The sequence below is a fragment of the Oncorhynchus kisutch genome, linkage group LG3 (genome assembly GCF_002021735.2).
Source record: "Oncorhynchus kisutch isolate 150728-3 linkage group LG3, Okis_V2, whole genome shotgun sequence".
In the NCBI taxonomy this organism is placed as follows: domain Eukaryota; kingdom Metazoa; phylum Chordata; class Actinopteri; order Salmoniformes; family Salmonidae; genus Oncorhynchus; species Oncorhynchus kisutch.
Genome location: NC_034176.2, coordinates 40,889,962 through 40,904,661, shown reverse-complemented (window position 1 = coordinate 40,904,661; position 14,700 = coordinate 40,889,962). Strand labels below are relative to the sequence as shown.

The window sequence follows — 14,700 nt, the reverse complement described above, 5'->3', positions numbered from 1 at the left end:
TGCAACTCTCTAAACAGTCAGGTGGCCTAGTTGTGCCCAACCTTAAGTATTACCACTGGGCAGCTCAACTTAAACCATTGACTACCTGGCTTGTTGATGACAGTGGGTCTCAATGGCTAAACATTGAGAAGTCCTTGTGTACTTCAATACACCGGCAGCTCTTCCATTTTCCAAAATCAGAGAACATGAGCTAAGCACCTGGTCTCAGTTCAAAATTAAGATTTGGAGAGTGGTTCAGAAAATATCCATACACACGTCAGTCTCAAAACATTGTACCATCTCTGACTCAGGTTATAAAAGGGTGATCTGGATTTAATCTGTCTTTCATACACCAACTTTTCCATGGAGACACAAAGTCATTCCAGCAGCAAACAGGGTGAGTTTGGCCTACCTAGTAGGGTTGGGCGGTATCCCGAGTTTCATTTCGTCATACCGTCCTCCTCTCACCCCGGGATTTAGGGTATTACCAGTTTAGTACACCAGGGGCCGCCAAAAACAAACACAACCCATTGGGCTCCTATTACCAGAATAGCGCATTTGCATGGAGGCTGCTAGCTAAATACGCTAACAAGCACAAACAAAAATAAACAAATTGCAAAGACAGGCAATCTAGCTGAAGTTATGCATATATAGGTAGGCGCTACCAAATGCCATTTTTGGTGAGTTTGGACATCTACAAGCGAATATGAACGAGAGACATTGTGCAAATGAACAACGTTTTGATGCACACAGTACTTGCTCTCCAGCAGCATGTCTATACACTGTGTCTGTGCGGAGTCTGGAGTTGCTAAGGCAACAGGCCTGTCTGTGCTGCTAGGAGAAGAGGGGGAGGAGCAAACAGGCCGAGAACGGGGAGGAGAAAAAACGCAATGAAATCAAGATAGCGGTGGCAGCAGTACAAATAACTCACCCAAAGGGCTTTGCCTTCTCAAACACTGCAGAAAGCTAACACAATATGATGCCCTTAATAATTTAGACACTTACTTAGATGGCAAGTAAACTAGGGGCCATGTTAACGCATAATTCTGTGCTTTTTCACGCGGTTGAAAAAAAAAGATAAAACACACAAGAGATATCTTGCTATGTTTTCTAAACACAGATCTAAAATGCTTCTTATTGTAATTTCTGCTTGGGATCAGACTCATTTTTCAGTTCAGCTTCAGTTGCACTTCTAAACTCGGATGAGATTTCACAAACAGGCATTCTATCAGCTGGCTACATTCTTTCTATGATAAGCCTAAACATTAATAATATGATGGTCATGCATTGTTTTTGAAAAAAAAGACATTGCCGTTTCATTGTAAGCTCATTTACTTGTTATTTGGCGGGCAACCATACGTCGCACTTCTGTTGACATCCAATGAAAATGAAGCTTGTGTCGAATGTGTTGCACTCATGTATTTTCGGTGAAGTCCCTGATTACTCTGTTGAAGCAACATAAAAAAACAAACACTTGACTTTCAATATAAAACATGACTCCTGTCAATAAACAGCTGTATTCGTCTGCTCCCGCTTTTCCTGTTGCGCTATTTACAAACAAACAGGTGACTGGCTCAACTGCGCTGGGGAACTAAGTAGGCTTCGTAATGTAAAATTATGTGACAGGCGAAATAAGAACGCAATCTTCTGTCTCCTAACGCACTGCACAAGTTGACTGCAGGTATTGCCTTAAATGGCTACAAATATTAAAATGTATTGAAAAACGTCAAAGAAATAGTTTCAACGGTATCGAAAAACCACCCCGTGGCTATTTCCAAATACCCCCGGTATACCACCCAAGCCTACTACCTAGGAGAGATGTGTATACATTCTTACAAAATCAGACACTTTCTAGAGAAGCATAAAGACTGGGCTATCATCCAGCACCCCAAAACACCAGAACTGTTCCTGATGAGGAATTAAAATCAAGAACCTGTCACCAACAGTATCTTCCTTTTGTACCAGAACCTTGTTTCAACTGATGATTGTGACTCTTTGTATTTGAAAAGTAAATAAGAGATAGAAATAGAGAAGGTTCTCTCAGACCAAGAATGGGTGGCATTATGTACCGAGGTACTCATAGTGACAAATTCTAACTCTTGGAGAGAATTTATGCGGAAAGTGACTTCAAATTTTTTCAGAACCCCCAAACGTTACGTTAAAAAGCCCGGAATCACCGCCGCCAGTGACCACTGGAGTCAGTGTGGAGAACAAGAAGGTAACCACCATCATATATTCTGGTCCTGTCCAAAGTTGAGCAACTTCTGGGACTTGGTGTACAGGGACCTCTGCCAAGTGTTTGAAGCAGAAATCCCACAGGATTGTAAGAACGCTGTATGAGGTGTTATATCTGCTGGTATCATTGGCAGGAAAATTATTTATTTGTTACAAATTGGCTTCAACCCCAGTGGTTGTCCAACATCTAAAGAGATTTATGAAATGGAAAGGATAACCCATTCTTTAAGACTTCAGGGTGAAACATGTATTTATAAAATGGGTACCTATAGAGAATACCCTTTTTCTGACACCCAACTAGAGTGCTTTTATCTCGATTCTCTTCTCCTTTTTACATTACTGTCCTGTCTGTCTGTTACTCAGTGATACTACTCTATTATAACTATTGCTGACAATACTGTCTTTTCCATTATTATTATTTATTTTTATTTTGTCAAGTATAACTACTTATAGATAATTATATTAGTATGGTCTGTATTGTGGTACATGTATTGAATATGCACCTTTTACATAAAAATAAATAAAATAAAATGTATTTTTGATTTCACTTTTATTTAACCAGGTAGGCTAGTTGAGAACAGGTTCTCATTTACAACTGCGACCTGGCCAAGATAAAGCAAAGCAGTGCGACACAAACAACAACACAGAGTTACACATAAACAAAGGTGCAGTCAATAACACAAAAGAAAATAAAGATTTTTCAATTTATGTACAGTGGGTGCAAATGTAGAAGAGTAGGGAGGTAAGGCAATAAATAGGCCATAGAGGCGAAAATAATTACAATTTAGCATTAACACTGAAGTGATAGATGTGCAGATGATGTGCAAGTAGAGATACTGGGGGGGGGAAAAGAGCAAGAACAATGACAATAACACTTTTTTTTTAAATGGCTTTTTACCCAATCAAAAGTCAAATTCAATTAGACCTGGCTCAAAATATTCAAATGTACAATTAAAACAATTGCCCTATATGGATATGAAGTATGGGGTCCACTAACCAATCAAGATTTCAATGCTTTTTAAAAATGTTTTATTACAAACATCAAACTTAAATCCTTCAATGCAGAATTCTGCAAAAGCATTCCTAGAGTACAGAGAAAAGCCCCAAATAGTGCATGCAGGGCAGAATTAGGCCAATATCCATTACTAATTAATATAAAAAAACAAGCCATCAAATTCTAACCACTTAAAAACAAGCGACCCCTACTCCTACCACTACAAAGCCCTGAAATGCAAAGAGATTAACAGAGAAAAGTCCCCTCATCCAGCGAGTCTTGAAAGCAAGTTCACAAATCACTACTAACCCAACAAAGCCTCAGGACAGCACTCGGACCCAATCAACCAACCAAAAAAAAAAAAGATCTTACCTATTGGGAAAGCATTACAAAATCTGAAAGTAAATGTAAATGCTATTTGGCCCTAAACACACAGTGGCAGACTCTGACCACTGTGATTGAAAGAAAGCTGAGAAAAAAAATGGACAAATGTACAGACTCAGTCAGCATAGCCTTAACATTGAAAGAGGCCGCCAAAGCCAGACCTGGCTCTCGAGAGAAGACAGGTTTGTGTGTCCACTGCCCACAAAATGAGCTGGAAACTGAGCTTCACTTCCTAATCTCCTGGCAAATATTTCCCTCAGATTACAAGGACCCAAAAATCATTTGAAAACACATCAAATATAGACAAGCTCCTGTATCCGTCAGGTGAAAATACCGCAGTGTGCAATCGTCGCAGCAAAATGTGTGACCGGTTGCGATAAGGGTAACCAGTGGAGAACAAACACTAAAGTAAATAAAACCTAGGCCATATATTTATCTGTTTAGTTATTTATCTTACCATAATTCTACTTTTTGCACACACAGCAGATGCTCTCGCAAACACTGGGCCCTAGTGGAGCCAGCTAGTTGTACCAGTAGTTTAATTAGTCAACCATTATATTTTATTTCATGTAGCGACCGACGGCCTGTACAGGTCCAGAGAGAGAGCCTAAATTCTAGTCCCATTGATATGCCTAATGATCTGTAAATAGCTGATAGGAAGAGGTGAGACATGGAAATACCACACACACGCACACACAGACAGAGAGAGAGAGAGGGGGTCAGTTCCTCTCCAGTGCACTAAGCCAAATGACCAGGGCTTACCAGGACGTGACATCACTCAGTCACAAAGAGTCTGACCCCACTGACACCCAGAAGATACAGACACATAACACCATAGATAGAGGTCTCATTCTGTATACCACTGACACTCAGAAGATACGGACAGATAAAACCATAGAGAGAGGTCTCATTCTGTACACCACTGACACCCAGAAGATACAGACACATAACACCATAGATCGAGAGAGGTCTCATTCTGTACACCACTGACACCCAGAAGATACAGACACATAACACCACAGAGAGAGGTCTCATTCTGTACACCACAGATGCACACACACACTTATTTAGAAATAAACAACCACCCCAAACACACAACCCCAGCACCCACATACCACACAATACCTCCACCATCTCTCTCTCTCACACACACACACACACACACACACACACACACACACACACACACACACACACACACACACACACACACACACACACACACACACACACACACACACACACACACACACACACACCTCCAGGCGATAGAATACAAGTCAGTCAGTCTTAGTGCTGGGCAGAGCTTATTCCCATCTGATTCGAAGGCCACAGAAGATATGGAAAAGCTATTTAACCCTTAACTTAGCAGCCCCCCCCCCCCCCCCCCACACACACCCTCACTCTGTACACCCCCGTCTTTTGTCGGTCCCCAGGTTGGAAGTCTTATCCAAAAAGGAAATAATTATTATTCTTGAAGCACCACCAAAAATTATACATCCTCCATTTCTCCCTTCTCCACCCGATGGCTGTGAATAAAATGATTATTACTCTATAATTCCACACCCCTTCATCCCCTGTCTCCCTTCAGTCTTCTCCCCACCCGCCCCTCCTCTCCTCTCCTCCAGACCTGTGTGTGTTCTGGTCTTATCTCAGAGTGAGGGGTTGGCTCGCAGGGCTCAGAGGGCACACTGTGATTATGTATTTGTCTGTTCCAGTCAGGGAGAGGAGATAAGGGACCAGAGGCTTCCACCAACCCCAGAGAAGGTGAGTCCTACATGGGGTGCATGTGCCTGCCTACCTGCCTGCCTCTTTCTGTGCATCACTATCACTATTTTTCTGCCTCTGTTTCCCTCTCTAAACACACACACACACAGACACACACACGTAAATAATGTTTAAAATGTGAAAAATAAATTATTATAATGCTACTTAAAGTAAGCGTCAAAATGTGTCCATTGTTATCAGATAATCTCTTGGTAAATACCAGAATCAGGGTTGGGCTCAATTCAGAATTAAATGAAGAATACCTCAAATTTCAGTTCAATTCTTGAATTAAAGTAGTATACAGGACACAGAATTGCAATTTGAATTTAAATGAAAGGAAAAGTAATTAAATTCAGAGAATTCAAATGCCTCTTCTATGCTATATTAGGTGTAGTCTATACAAATATATATTGTGTACACAAAACATGTCGTTATATACATGCGTATAAAATATTGTTGAAACAGCTGATTTTCAGGACACTCTTAAAATGAACGATCAAGGGGGGAAAAAAATGTGTATGCAAATATTCTAAGTCATTACATTTCATTCATCACTTAAATTTGGTTCAAAATGGCGGAAATACTACATTTTCCAGAATGCATTAGTTTAACCCACAAGTTCACTCAAACAAATGAAATGGTTGGTGGAAATATAAGCACTAAGGTTAAAAGAGTATATGAACATTGTTTCCAGGGAAAAGTGATGTATTATTTGGTATCTGGAAGTGTGAGCTGTATGTTTCAAATGAAAATCATATTCGATGACTGAGTGGAATTTATTTGAACTGCACCGAATTCAATTCTACTCCTGCCACTTAAATTCAAATTCTACATCCTGTGGGGTGTGGCCTATTCAATTTGAATTTCAACTCATGAGTTGAATGGGAGTCAATTCCCAAACTCTGAACTGAGCCCAACCCTGACGAGAGAACCGTAAAATCTCCTCCTCACCAGCCCTTGCTCAGCGTAAATGTTATTTGACGGGCCAACTCATTTTAAAATAACTCGTCTTTCAAGTCTCAAATTAACACCAGAGACACAGTGTCAAATAAAAAAAGGACACATCCATTGCCGTTTCCAACATGGCTCCTTTCTGACATTCTAGAAACAGCCCCGTTTTGTTTGGTCTCTGGCCGCCACTCTCCTGAGAAGTCTCACACACACAAAGGCATTCCACACTCCACATTCTGCAGCACTGGGGAGGCTGATGTGAGACTGATGTGATGTATGAGGGCACTGTGGAAAAGTGGAGCCCCATCACTGAGACATCTAAGGCAGGGGAGTGAAGGCTTTCTGGCCCTGAACAACACTCTTACGGAGTTTGATATGGACGACCTTGAGTTAATGACTTCCAAATGAGCGCCGTGCGTTTGACAGACAGAGAGGGATGTGTTGATGTACCATTAGCTCCATATACAGGGTTGGAGGGGTCAGTGTAATGGACGTCTGTCAGGGTGTTTTCTCCCCTCACTACTTTGATAATGAAACTGTTAGATGTGGGGAGGGGATGGCCTCAGCTGAGTCTCAGTTCGGCTTTCAAAGGAAGCGTGAAGCGGATCGCAGGCTAGGCTACTAGGGGTCAGAGAGACAGCAAGAGAAAGAGAGAGAGAGCTAGAGAGAGAGAAAGCTAGAGAGAGCTAGAGAGAGAGAGAGAGCTAGAGAGAGAGAGAGAGAGGAGTAAAGGAAATCTCACACTGTCATTTTTCACCATGTTTAACTCCGATACTGTTGTTAATACTCACATGGGCATGCACGCACAGACACTTTACACACAGTCATGAAAACAAACAAAAAAAGGTCAAACTCCAGCTGGGTTGGTCCAACCACACACTTAGACCTCATTCATTCCGGTCCCACCTCTGTGGTCTGACCTTTGACCTTACTCAAGCGAGACCCCTCGACCCGAAAAAGAGGAACGATTCATCTGGGAGGTTAACGCACACAGACAAATGAAGGAAAACATTCATCTGGTGAAGGATCCACCAAGCAGACCAGAGAAGTAAAACGAGACGAGTGAGGCCACCGGCAAAGACGCACGAACGCACACAACCTGATCCCGTATCCATTACCATGCCTTGGGATGTGACAACCAACGTCAACATAACCATTAATACTGCCACAAGCCTTCGGTGATTAAGATGTGTCCCTTTGTTGTGTGACAGATATTCTGTTGTGTGGTTGTATATCACAAAAAAACTATTCGTTCCCATGGCCCTAAAATGGATACAATTTAAGCATATTTTATTCAATTGCCTACAATTTAATTACTGCTACAAAACATTCTATTTTATTCTACACCCTGGTGGTGAGCTACTTGAAATGGCAGCTCACTTGATAAAAATACAACTTTAATTGAATCCCGCTCGCAATGTCGTTTCTCAGAAGTGGTTACAAAGTCTAGCAAAGGTAAATTAATAGTAACCAATACAAGAGAAGTTCATAAAAGTAATGGATTTTTCCTGATAACTCAGGAGTGTTTGGAAGAACGTCACTGATATGAGCGAGCGTGACAATAGACAAAATGAGCCAGGAGAGGAGAGAGGGGAGAGACGGAGCGATGGCAGATGTCCTCGGGAGTAATCAGAAATGCAACGATTTCAAAACGGAAGAATATTTCCAATGGCTGCTGACCGAGACTGAATGAGGCGAGGAATCCAAGTCGAAACGCTGATAATTACCACCTCTGGTTAGTCAGAGAGAGAACGAGAGGATGGACGGGGAGAGAGAGAGAGAGAGAGAGAGAGAGAGAGAGGGGGGGGGGGGTTACTATGGTGCGAGACCAGGAAACTGAAGAGTAAGGTGTCAAACGCAGAAACACACACTGAACATATGCCATGGAACTAAGTCTTCTCTTGGTTTTACACAATTACCTCATGTTCTAATGAACAGTAACCTCCATGAACACACAGGGATAACTTTCACTTATCTAGCGTGGGTTCACTTCCCCCAATTACCTGCAGGTATGCTAATATGATAATGAATTGTTAGCATCATTATATTTCTCTGAAGCGGCGTGCCCAAGGTCAAAGCAAACAGCTCGGTTGATCGGCCAGACCGTGAAAAATAAATTAATCTGCTGTTTAATCTAATAATGAGGCAGAGCATCAGGCTTCTCCTCTCATTAACACAAGTGTAATTGCATTTGAGGAGGCACACACACCAACGTGCACACAGGCAAAGATCAATTCATTACAGGTGGAAAAGGGGAAATAGCAGTACTGAAACAGAAAACACAAAAAAACACAGGATTACCTGATAATTGACATTCTGTGTGACTGTGTGTGTGTGTGTGTGTGTGTGTGTGTGTGTGTGTGTGTGTGTGTGTGTGTGTGTGTGTGTGTGTGTGTGTGTGTGTGTGTGTGTGTGTGTGTGTGTGTATGTGTGTGATATCTTTAACCACGAAGCCCTTCTCATTAGCATGGTAATAGTGAAACAGCAGGGTGTTGTATTAGGATTCGTCTCATTACACTTTCAGGAGATTTAAAGTTTACTTTGAAAGTTACAAAAACACTCAGACCTGTAGTTAAAGCGTATTTCAGGAAAGTTGCACACCTCAATAATAATAACTTTCATTTGTAAATATAAAAAACTGCTTCTACAGAGTACTTACTTTCCTTGGCATTCAGCTAATGTATCTACTTATTCCACCTTAATTTAACCAGGTGTTCACAGCCTGATTGACACCGTAGCTTGCATTCATTCACCCGCACGCACAGGTAAACGTTGGCCATTTTATGAAGCCTACTCACCCCAGTAAGATGGATGACTCCCAGTGATGTCACAGAGCAGCCCATGAAGCCCACAAACTGCAGCTCAGGACAGTGCTCGGCAAACGCCCTCACCGACTTATCAGTCACCTGACAGAGGAGAGAGGGAGGGGAAGGGTTAACATTTCAACGTGTTGGAGCTTTTTCAAAGAGGAAGTCGACCAAAACATTTGGAAGCATTTGGAGTTACCCTCGCGCACCAGCTGTGTGTCTGACAACACTAATATCGGTGTGCCTAGAAGCCAGACACAAATAGTTAGTATTTCTCTCTCTGCTTTTTTCAACAGAAACATACATTTTCTTTTTTTTAATAATTAATTTGGAGGTCAAAACCTGGTGTCCTGGTCTTTTGTGTGTGATTAGCTCCATTCTACATTTAATGCCCATCAGATATTCTGTCACTGCACTCTCCCTATCGCGGTGTCAACATTCAATGCCTCTCCTTCCCTTTGAAGTTGACTTGATTTGCTGGAAGAGAGAGGAGAGGGAACGAAGGGGGGGAATAAAAAGTCAAAAAAAGGGGTAGCGGTTGAAGGACTGGGACAGGCAGTTGGTCCGGGACGTAGAGCTGTGATGGGTTAGTCCGTCTCCATTCTCCACCGAGGGAGGAAACGCAAACAGCTCGTTATAGATTGATGATCAATACGCAGGGAGAACTTTGTCCCGGTCCCTCTCACGATATCAATATGGATTCCACACAAATTCTTCAGAGAGCGGCATTGATGAAAATGAGAGCATTTCTTTCCCATTTTGCTTAAGCAGGGGTGTAACTGCTCTCCGAAATATGGGAATGATAGCTTGCATTCATTCACCCGCACACACGGGTAAACGTTGGGCATTTTATGAAGTTGCATGCTAATATATATCAAACACAGAGTGGAGGCGAGGGGGGGGGGGGGGGGCAAGAAGAGTGAGAGAGAGAGAGAAAGAGAGATTACTGTCCGTTTCTCCACTGATATCAAACTGAGAACACACAAAGAAAACAAACGACAAAAAACTGCTCACAGTATTCAGTTGGCTGGTCGACTCTCCCTGTTCCTCTCTCATTTAAACCCCAAAGCACACAACATTTTGGTCAATATAAAGATGAAAGAAGAGAACACTAGGGTGAAACAGGGGATAAAAGGGAGGCTAGGAAGAGAAACCGTATCGCTCCAGTAGGTCCTGCATGAACTCCACAGAGACCGAAGAAAGAAGATGGGAGGCGGAGGCGCGGGACTGCAGACCTCCAGATCCATATTATCCCACACTAGGTTGCAAGACAAACTAAAGTATACAGCAAAGGCTGAGCTAGAGAAGTGCCATGGAAACAACGTGAGTGTTTGGTTCTTACTATCCTTGTGGGGACCAGAAGTCCTTGCCAGTCCCCCACAAGAGAAAATGCTATTTTAGGGGTCAGGTTTAGGGTTAAGGTTAGAATTAGGGTTAGGTATTGTGGTTAAGGTTAAGGAAAATGGGATTTTGAATGGGAATCAATTGTTTGGTCCCCAGAAAGATAGTAAAACAAACATGTGTGTGTGTGTGTTTTGGGGTTTAGCCCTGGTTGAGCGCTTCTCAGATTACATATAGTGCTGACATTGCTAATAACACAAAATACCAATATCCTTGTTCATTTAATAAAGCCAGACATGCCCTTTGAAACGGGATGTTTTCCATATAAATCAACGAGCTGCTTTGATGTTTATGAGAGAGCATTACGAGGAGGGGAAACGTGAGAGGAGGAACCCATGGGGTTCTGGTATACTGTTCTACAAAAGCCTACACACACACACACATCACACACACAAACGCACAGTCAACACACATACACGTTCCCAGCTTCCCCACTGTGTTCACACTGAAAAGATGCATCATCTCAGAGACTATTGTGATGCCCCCCCATGAATCATGTTCATAATGAAAGATAAAAGAATATGCACATCATTTCCACTGTCCCAGATGAGACGGGGTTTGGACTGGCCACTGAGCTTGGCAAACAGCCTTAGTGTCAGATCTGAATGCGAAATCGGTCATTTGTCCAAATCTTGGAAAAACAAAACCTCCCCGTTTCAGTAGGTTTGAATAAACGTTGTCGCCCTGAGCATGAACATGATCAGGAAGGTGGCCTTGCAGGAACACTGGTCATCTTTACTACTCCGGGGTCAGCATCAGTTTAAACGGCTATAGGTGGGAAGCAAATGAAGATTACGGTCTGAGAGAACCTCATCAGTGAAACCGGTGACACACACACACAATTTTGCAAACGCACACAAACACTGAAACCTCTCAAAACACACCCTTTTCTCTTAGAAACAAACACGCCTTTTAAAAATGTTTTATTGTTGCACACGGTACGCGCAAAATGTGTTTTTTCCCTGGCTTCCATATCTGAACCGCTAGGCTACCTGCCGCCCGTTTCAAAGCAAGACTCTTTCTAATCACATCCGATATGATCAAAGCAAATAGTCACACAGACACACATACTGCTATTGACCTCTGTGTTGAACAACTGCTGATCAGAGACTCTCCCATGTTAAATCAGTCTGATTCTGACGTCTCTTAAACATCATGCGATGCAGCTATGTCAAAGGGGGACCACCTCAGACTGTCCTGTCTGCTTGATCCTAGTCTGTCTGGCTCTCTATCCAGAAACAACATTGATTGGCCAGCGTGTCCCCTCACCTAGTTCCCAGGTCTAAATCCGTCTTAATTAGAGAAAGCGAGAAAAACATATTTCTCCTCTCTCCTCCCCCTCTCTTTCACTCCGGTCTTTGGCCTAAAGACTCGGGTCGCATTTTCCATACCGTCGTCCCATTTTTCTCTCCGTCGTCTTTTTGTTATCTTAAAGGTTATCAGGGCGAGGGAGAGGAAGATGGAACACCAAGGAGAGCGAGAGACAGAGAGGAGGAGGAACAGAGAGGAGGCTCATCGGTCTCTGCTTTGCTCAGCCAGCAGACCATCCATTACTCCTGCTCAGACTGAAGTTAGCTACACATGATTGTCTTGCCTCAACAAAGTCCTCAAATGAAGCCAAATTTAAAAGCTATATTCATATCTCATCTATTTTTTAATTGTTTTTTTTATAGAAACGCTCCCACAGATGAAAAGGACAAACAGCTCACAGAAATCCATTCCAAAGCAATGATCTGAACGGAAGTCGGAGTTGGCCAATGATACACTATTTATACACAAAATGTATGTGGACACCCCTTCAAATTAGTGGATTCGGCTATTTCAGCCACAACAGTTGCTGACAGGTGCATCAAATTGAGCACACCGCCACGCAATCTCCATAGAGAAACAATGGCAGTAGAATGGCCTTACTGAAGAGCTCAGTGACCATCACAGGATGCCACCAATCGCCTGTCCTCCGTTGCAACACCCACTAACAAGGCCTCTGGAAGCAACGTCAGCACAAGAACTGTTCCTTGGGAGCTTCATGAAATGGGTTTCAATAGTTGCGCAGCCGCAAACAAGCCTAGAATCACCATGCGCAATACCAAGTGTCGGCTGGATGGAGTGGCGTAAAGCACGCCGCCATTGGACTCTGGAGCAGTGGAAAAAGCGTTTTCTGGAGTGATGAATCACACTTCACCATCTGGTAATCCAATGGACGAATCTGGATTTGGCAAATGCCAGGGGAACGCTACCTGCCCCAATGCATAGTGCCAACTGTAAAGTTTGGTGGAGGAGGAATAATGGTCTGGGGCTGTTTTTCATGGTTCGGACTAGGCCCCTTAGTTCCAGTGAAGGGAAATCGTAAAGCTACAACATACAACGAAATTCTAGACAATTCTGTGCTTCTAACTTTTTGGCAACAGTTTGTGGAAGGCCATTTACTGTTCCAGCATGACAATGCCCCTGTGCACAAAGCGAGGTCCATACAGAAATGGTTTGTCGAGATCGGGGTGGAAAAACTTGACTGGCCTGCACAGAGCCCTGACCTCAACCCCATGAAACACCTTTGGGGTGAATTGGAACGCAGACCGCGAGCCAGGTCTAATCGCCCAATATCAGTGCCCGATCTCACGAATGCCTGTGGCTGAATTGGAGCGCCCGCAGCAAAGTTCCAAAATCTGGTGGAAAGCCTTCCCAGAAGAGTGGAGGCTGTTATAGCAGCAAAGGGGGGGGGACCAACTCCATATTAATGCCAATGATCTTGGAAGGAGATGTTTGACAAACAGGTATCCACATGCTTTTGGTAATGTAGTGTACGTTGCAATCCATTTAAAATAGAATATAATCAAATATATAAATATAATAATATAGTTCTGTGCTCCATACGCGGAATGAGGGAGAATGAGACCGAGAGCGAGAGAAAAATTTAGTTTTTTCCTACTGTGCGTTTTCAGATCGGTGAGGAAGAGGTGATCAGTTTAGACTATTGAGATGCACCCCAAGTCTTTTTCTGTATTTTTCGATAGGAAAGTACTCTGCATCCACCCGGGACATGATTTGAACAGCTGGCATATGAAGCAGGTTGGCCAGAAAGCAAACCTTCACTCTGCCAATAGACCATCAGGAAAACATTTTCAGTTTGAGTACCAACAGAATCAAAACCAACATACTGACATGATTCCTAAATGACTGCCGTCTGGACCAAGGCAAACAAATCGTGGACTGGCCATATTCAAACTGCCCATCAGACCTGTGTGTGTGTGTGTGTTAACTCATAACAGGTGAGAGGGGAGACAGAGAGAGGAGAATCCTATCCCAGCACAGCGTTACAGGGCAGGATGGGCACGGTTTCAGACGAACTGTACCGTCCATTGAAGTGGTGTGTGTATGTGTGCGTGCAAAACACTAGGGAACAGTATCTCTGCACCCTTCACTCATTCCTCAGACTCTCGCTCTCGGTCTTGATTTAAAAAGATGAAAAGAGGAGTGCCTAGCTCACAGAGGTCTGAAAACCTTTTCGGAGGGGGATCTGGTTTTTAATGGTCTCATTCAGAGTCTGAAGGGTTCAGTTTTGGTCCCTGAGCTAGGTTTGGGAAGGAGGTTGCCATTTAGCCATCTGCAGGGGGTGTCGTTGAGAAAATGCTGGGGTAGCAGACTTCTAGTCTAAAGTGGGTATTTAAAAACCTGTCGATGGCAGCTCACACGGAGCCTCATGAAGTATTGTACAGGTGCTCCAGCATTATCCACATGCACGCACACCGAATCCGGTCGTGCACGCATGTGTCAGTCCTTTAAAAAGTCAAACAAATGCGACCGCTTCTCTTCTCCCACCGTTGCCTGTCAGAAACCCCAACTAAACCCACGGAACAAGAGCGGAAAACCCGCTACAGTCGAACCAATTGAAACCCAGCCGGTCGCCACCGGTCCATTTATTAAGAGGGTTTTATTAAAGCACTCCAAGCAGCTTCAGGGCTTCCCGATAAACGCTCGTAAAACTGACACAGAAGCGGAATGTTGAAGCGGGATGATTCTCATCAAAGCTATTTTGTCCAGAGCAAATCATTTCAACTCAAATACTCTCCCAGGATGGATATCTCCTTGTTTATAGTGGTGATGATGGCTTCATAAAGAAGCAGTAAACAAACAAAATAGAACAACACGTGGACACTTAGTATTGATTTGAAAAGACTGAGGTGG

The 14,700-nt window shown here is 43.1% G+C and overlaps 1 protein-coding gene across 2 annotated transcripts in view; it reads right to left on the bottom strand.

The window, feature by feature from the left end:
• The window catches only part of fbxl17 (F-box and leucine-rich repeat protein 17), a 324,960-nt gene that overhangs the window by 213,777 nt on the left and 96,483 nt on the right, over positions 1 to 14,700 (bottom strand). For both annotated transcript variants that reach the window (XM_020475182.2, XM_020475189.2), the window contains one exon: positions 9,109 to 9,216. In XM_020475182.2, coding sequence (XP_020330771.1) covers positions 9,109 to 9,216 — 108 coding nt within the window. The remainder of the gene's footprint in view (positions 1 to 9,108; positions 9,217 to 14,700) is intronic.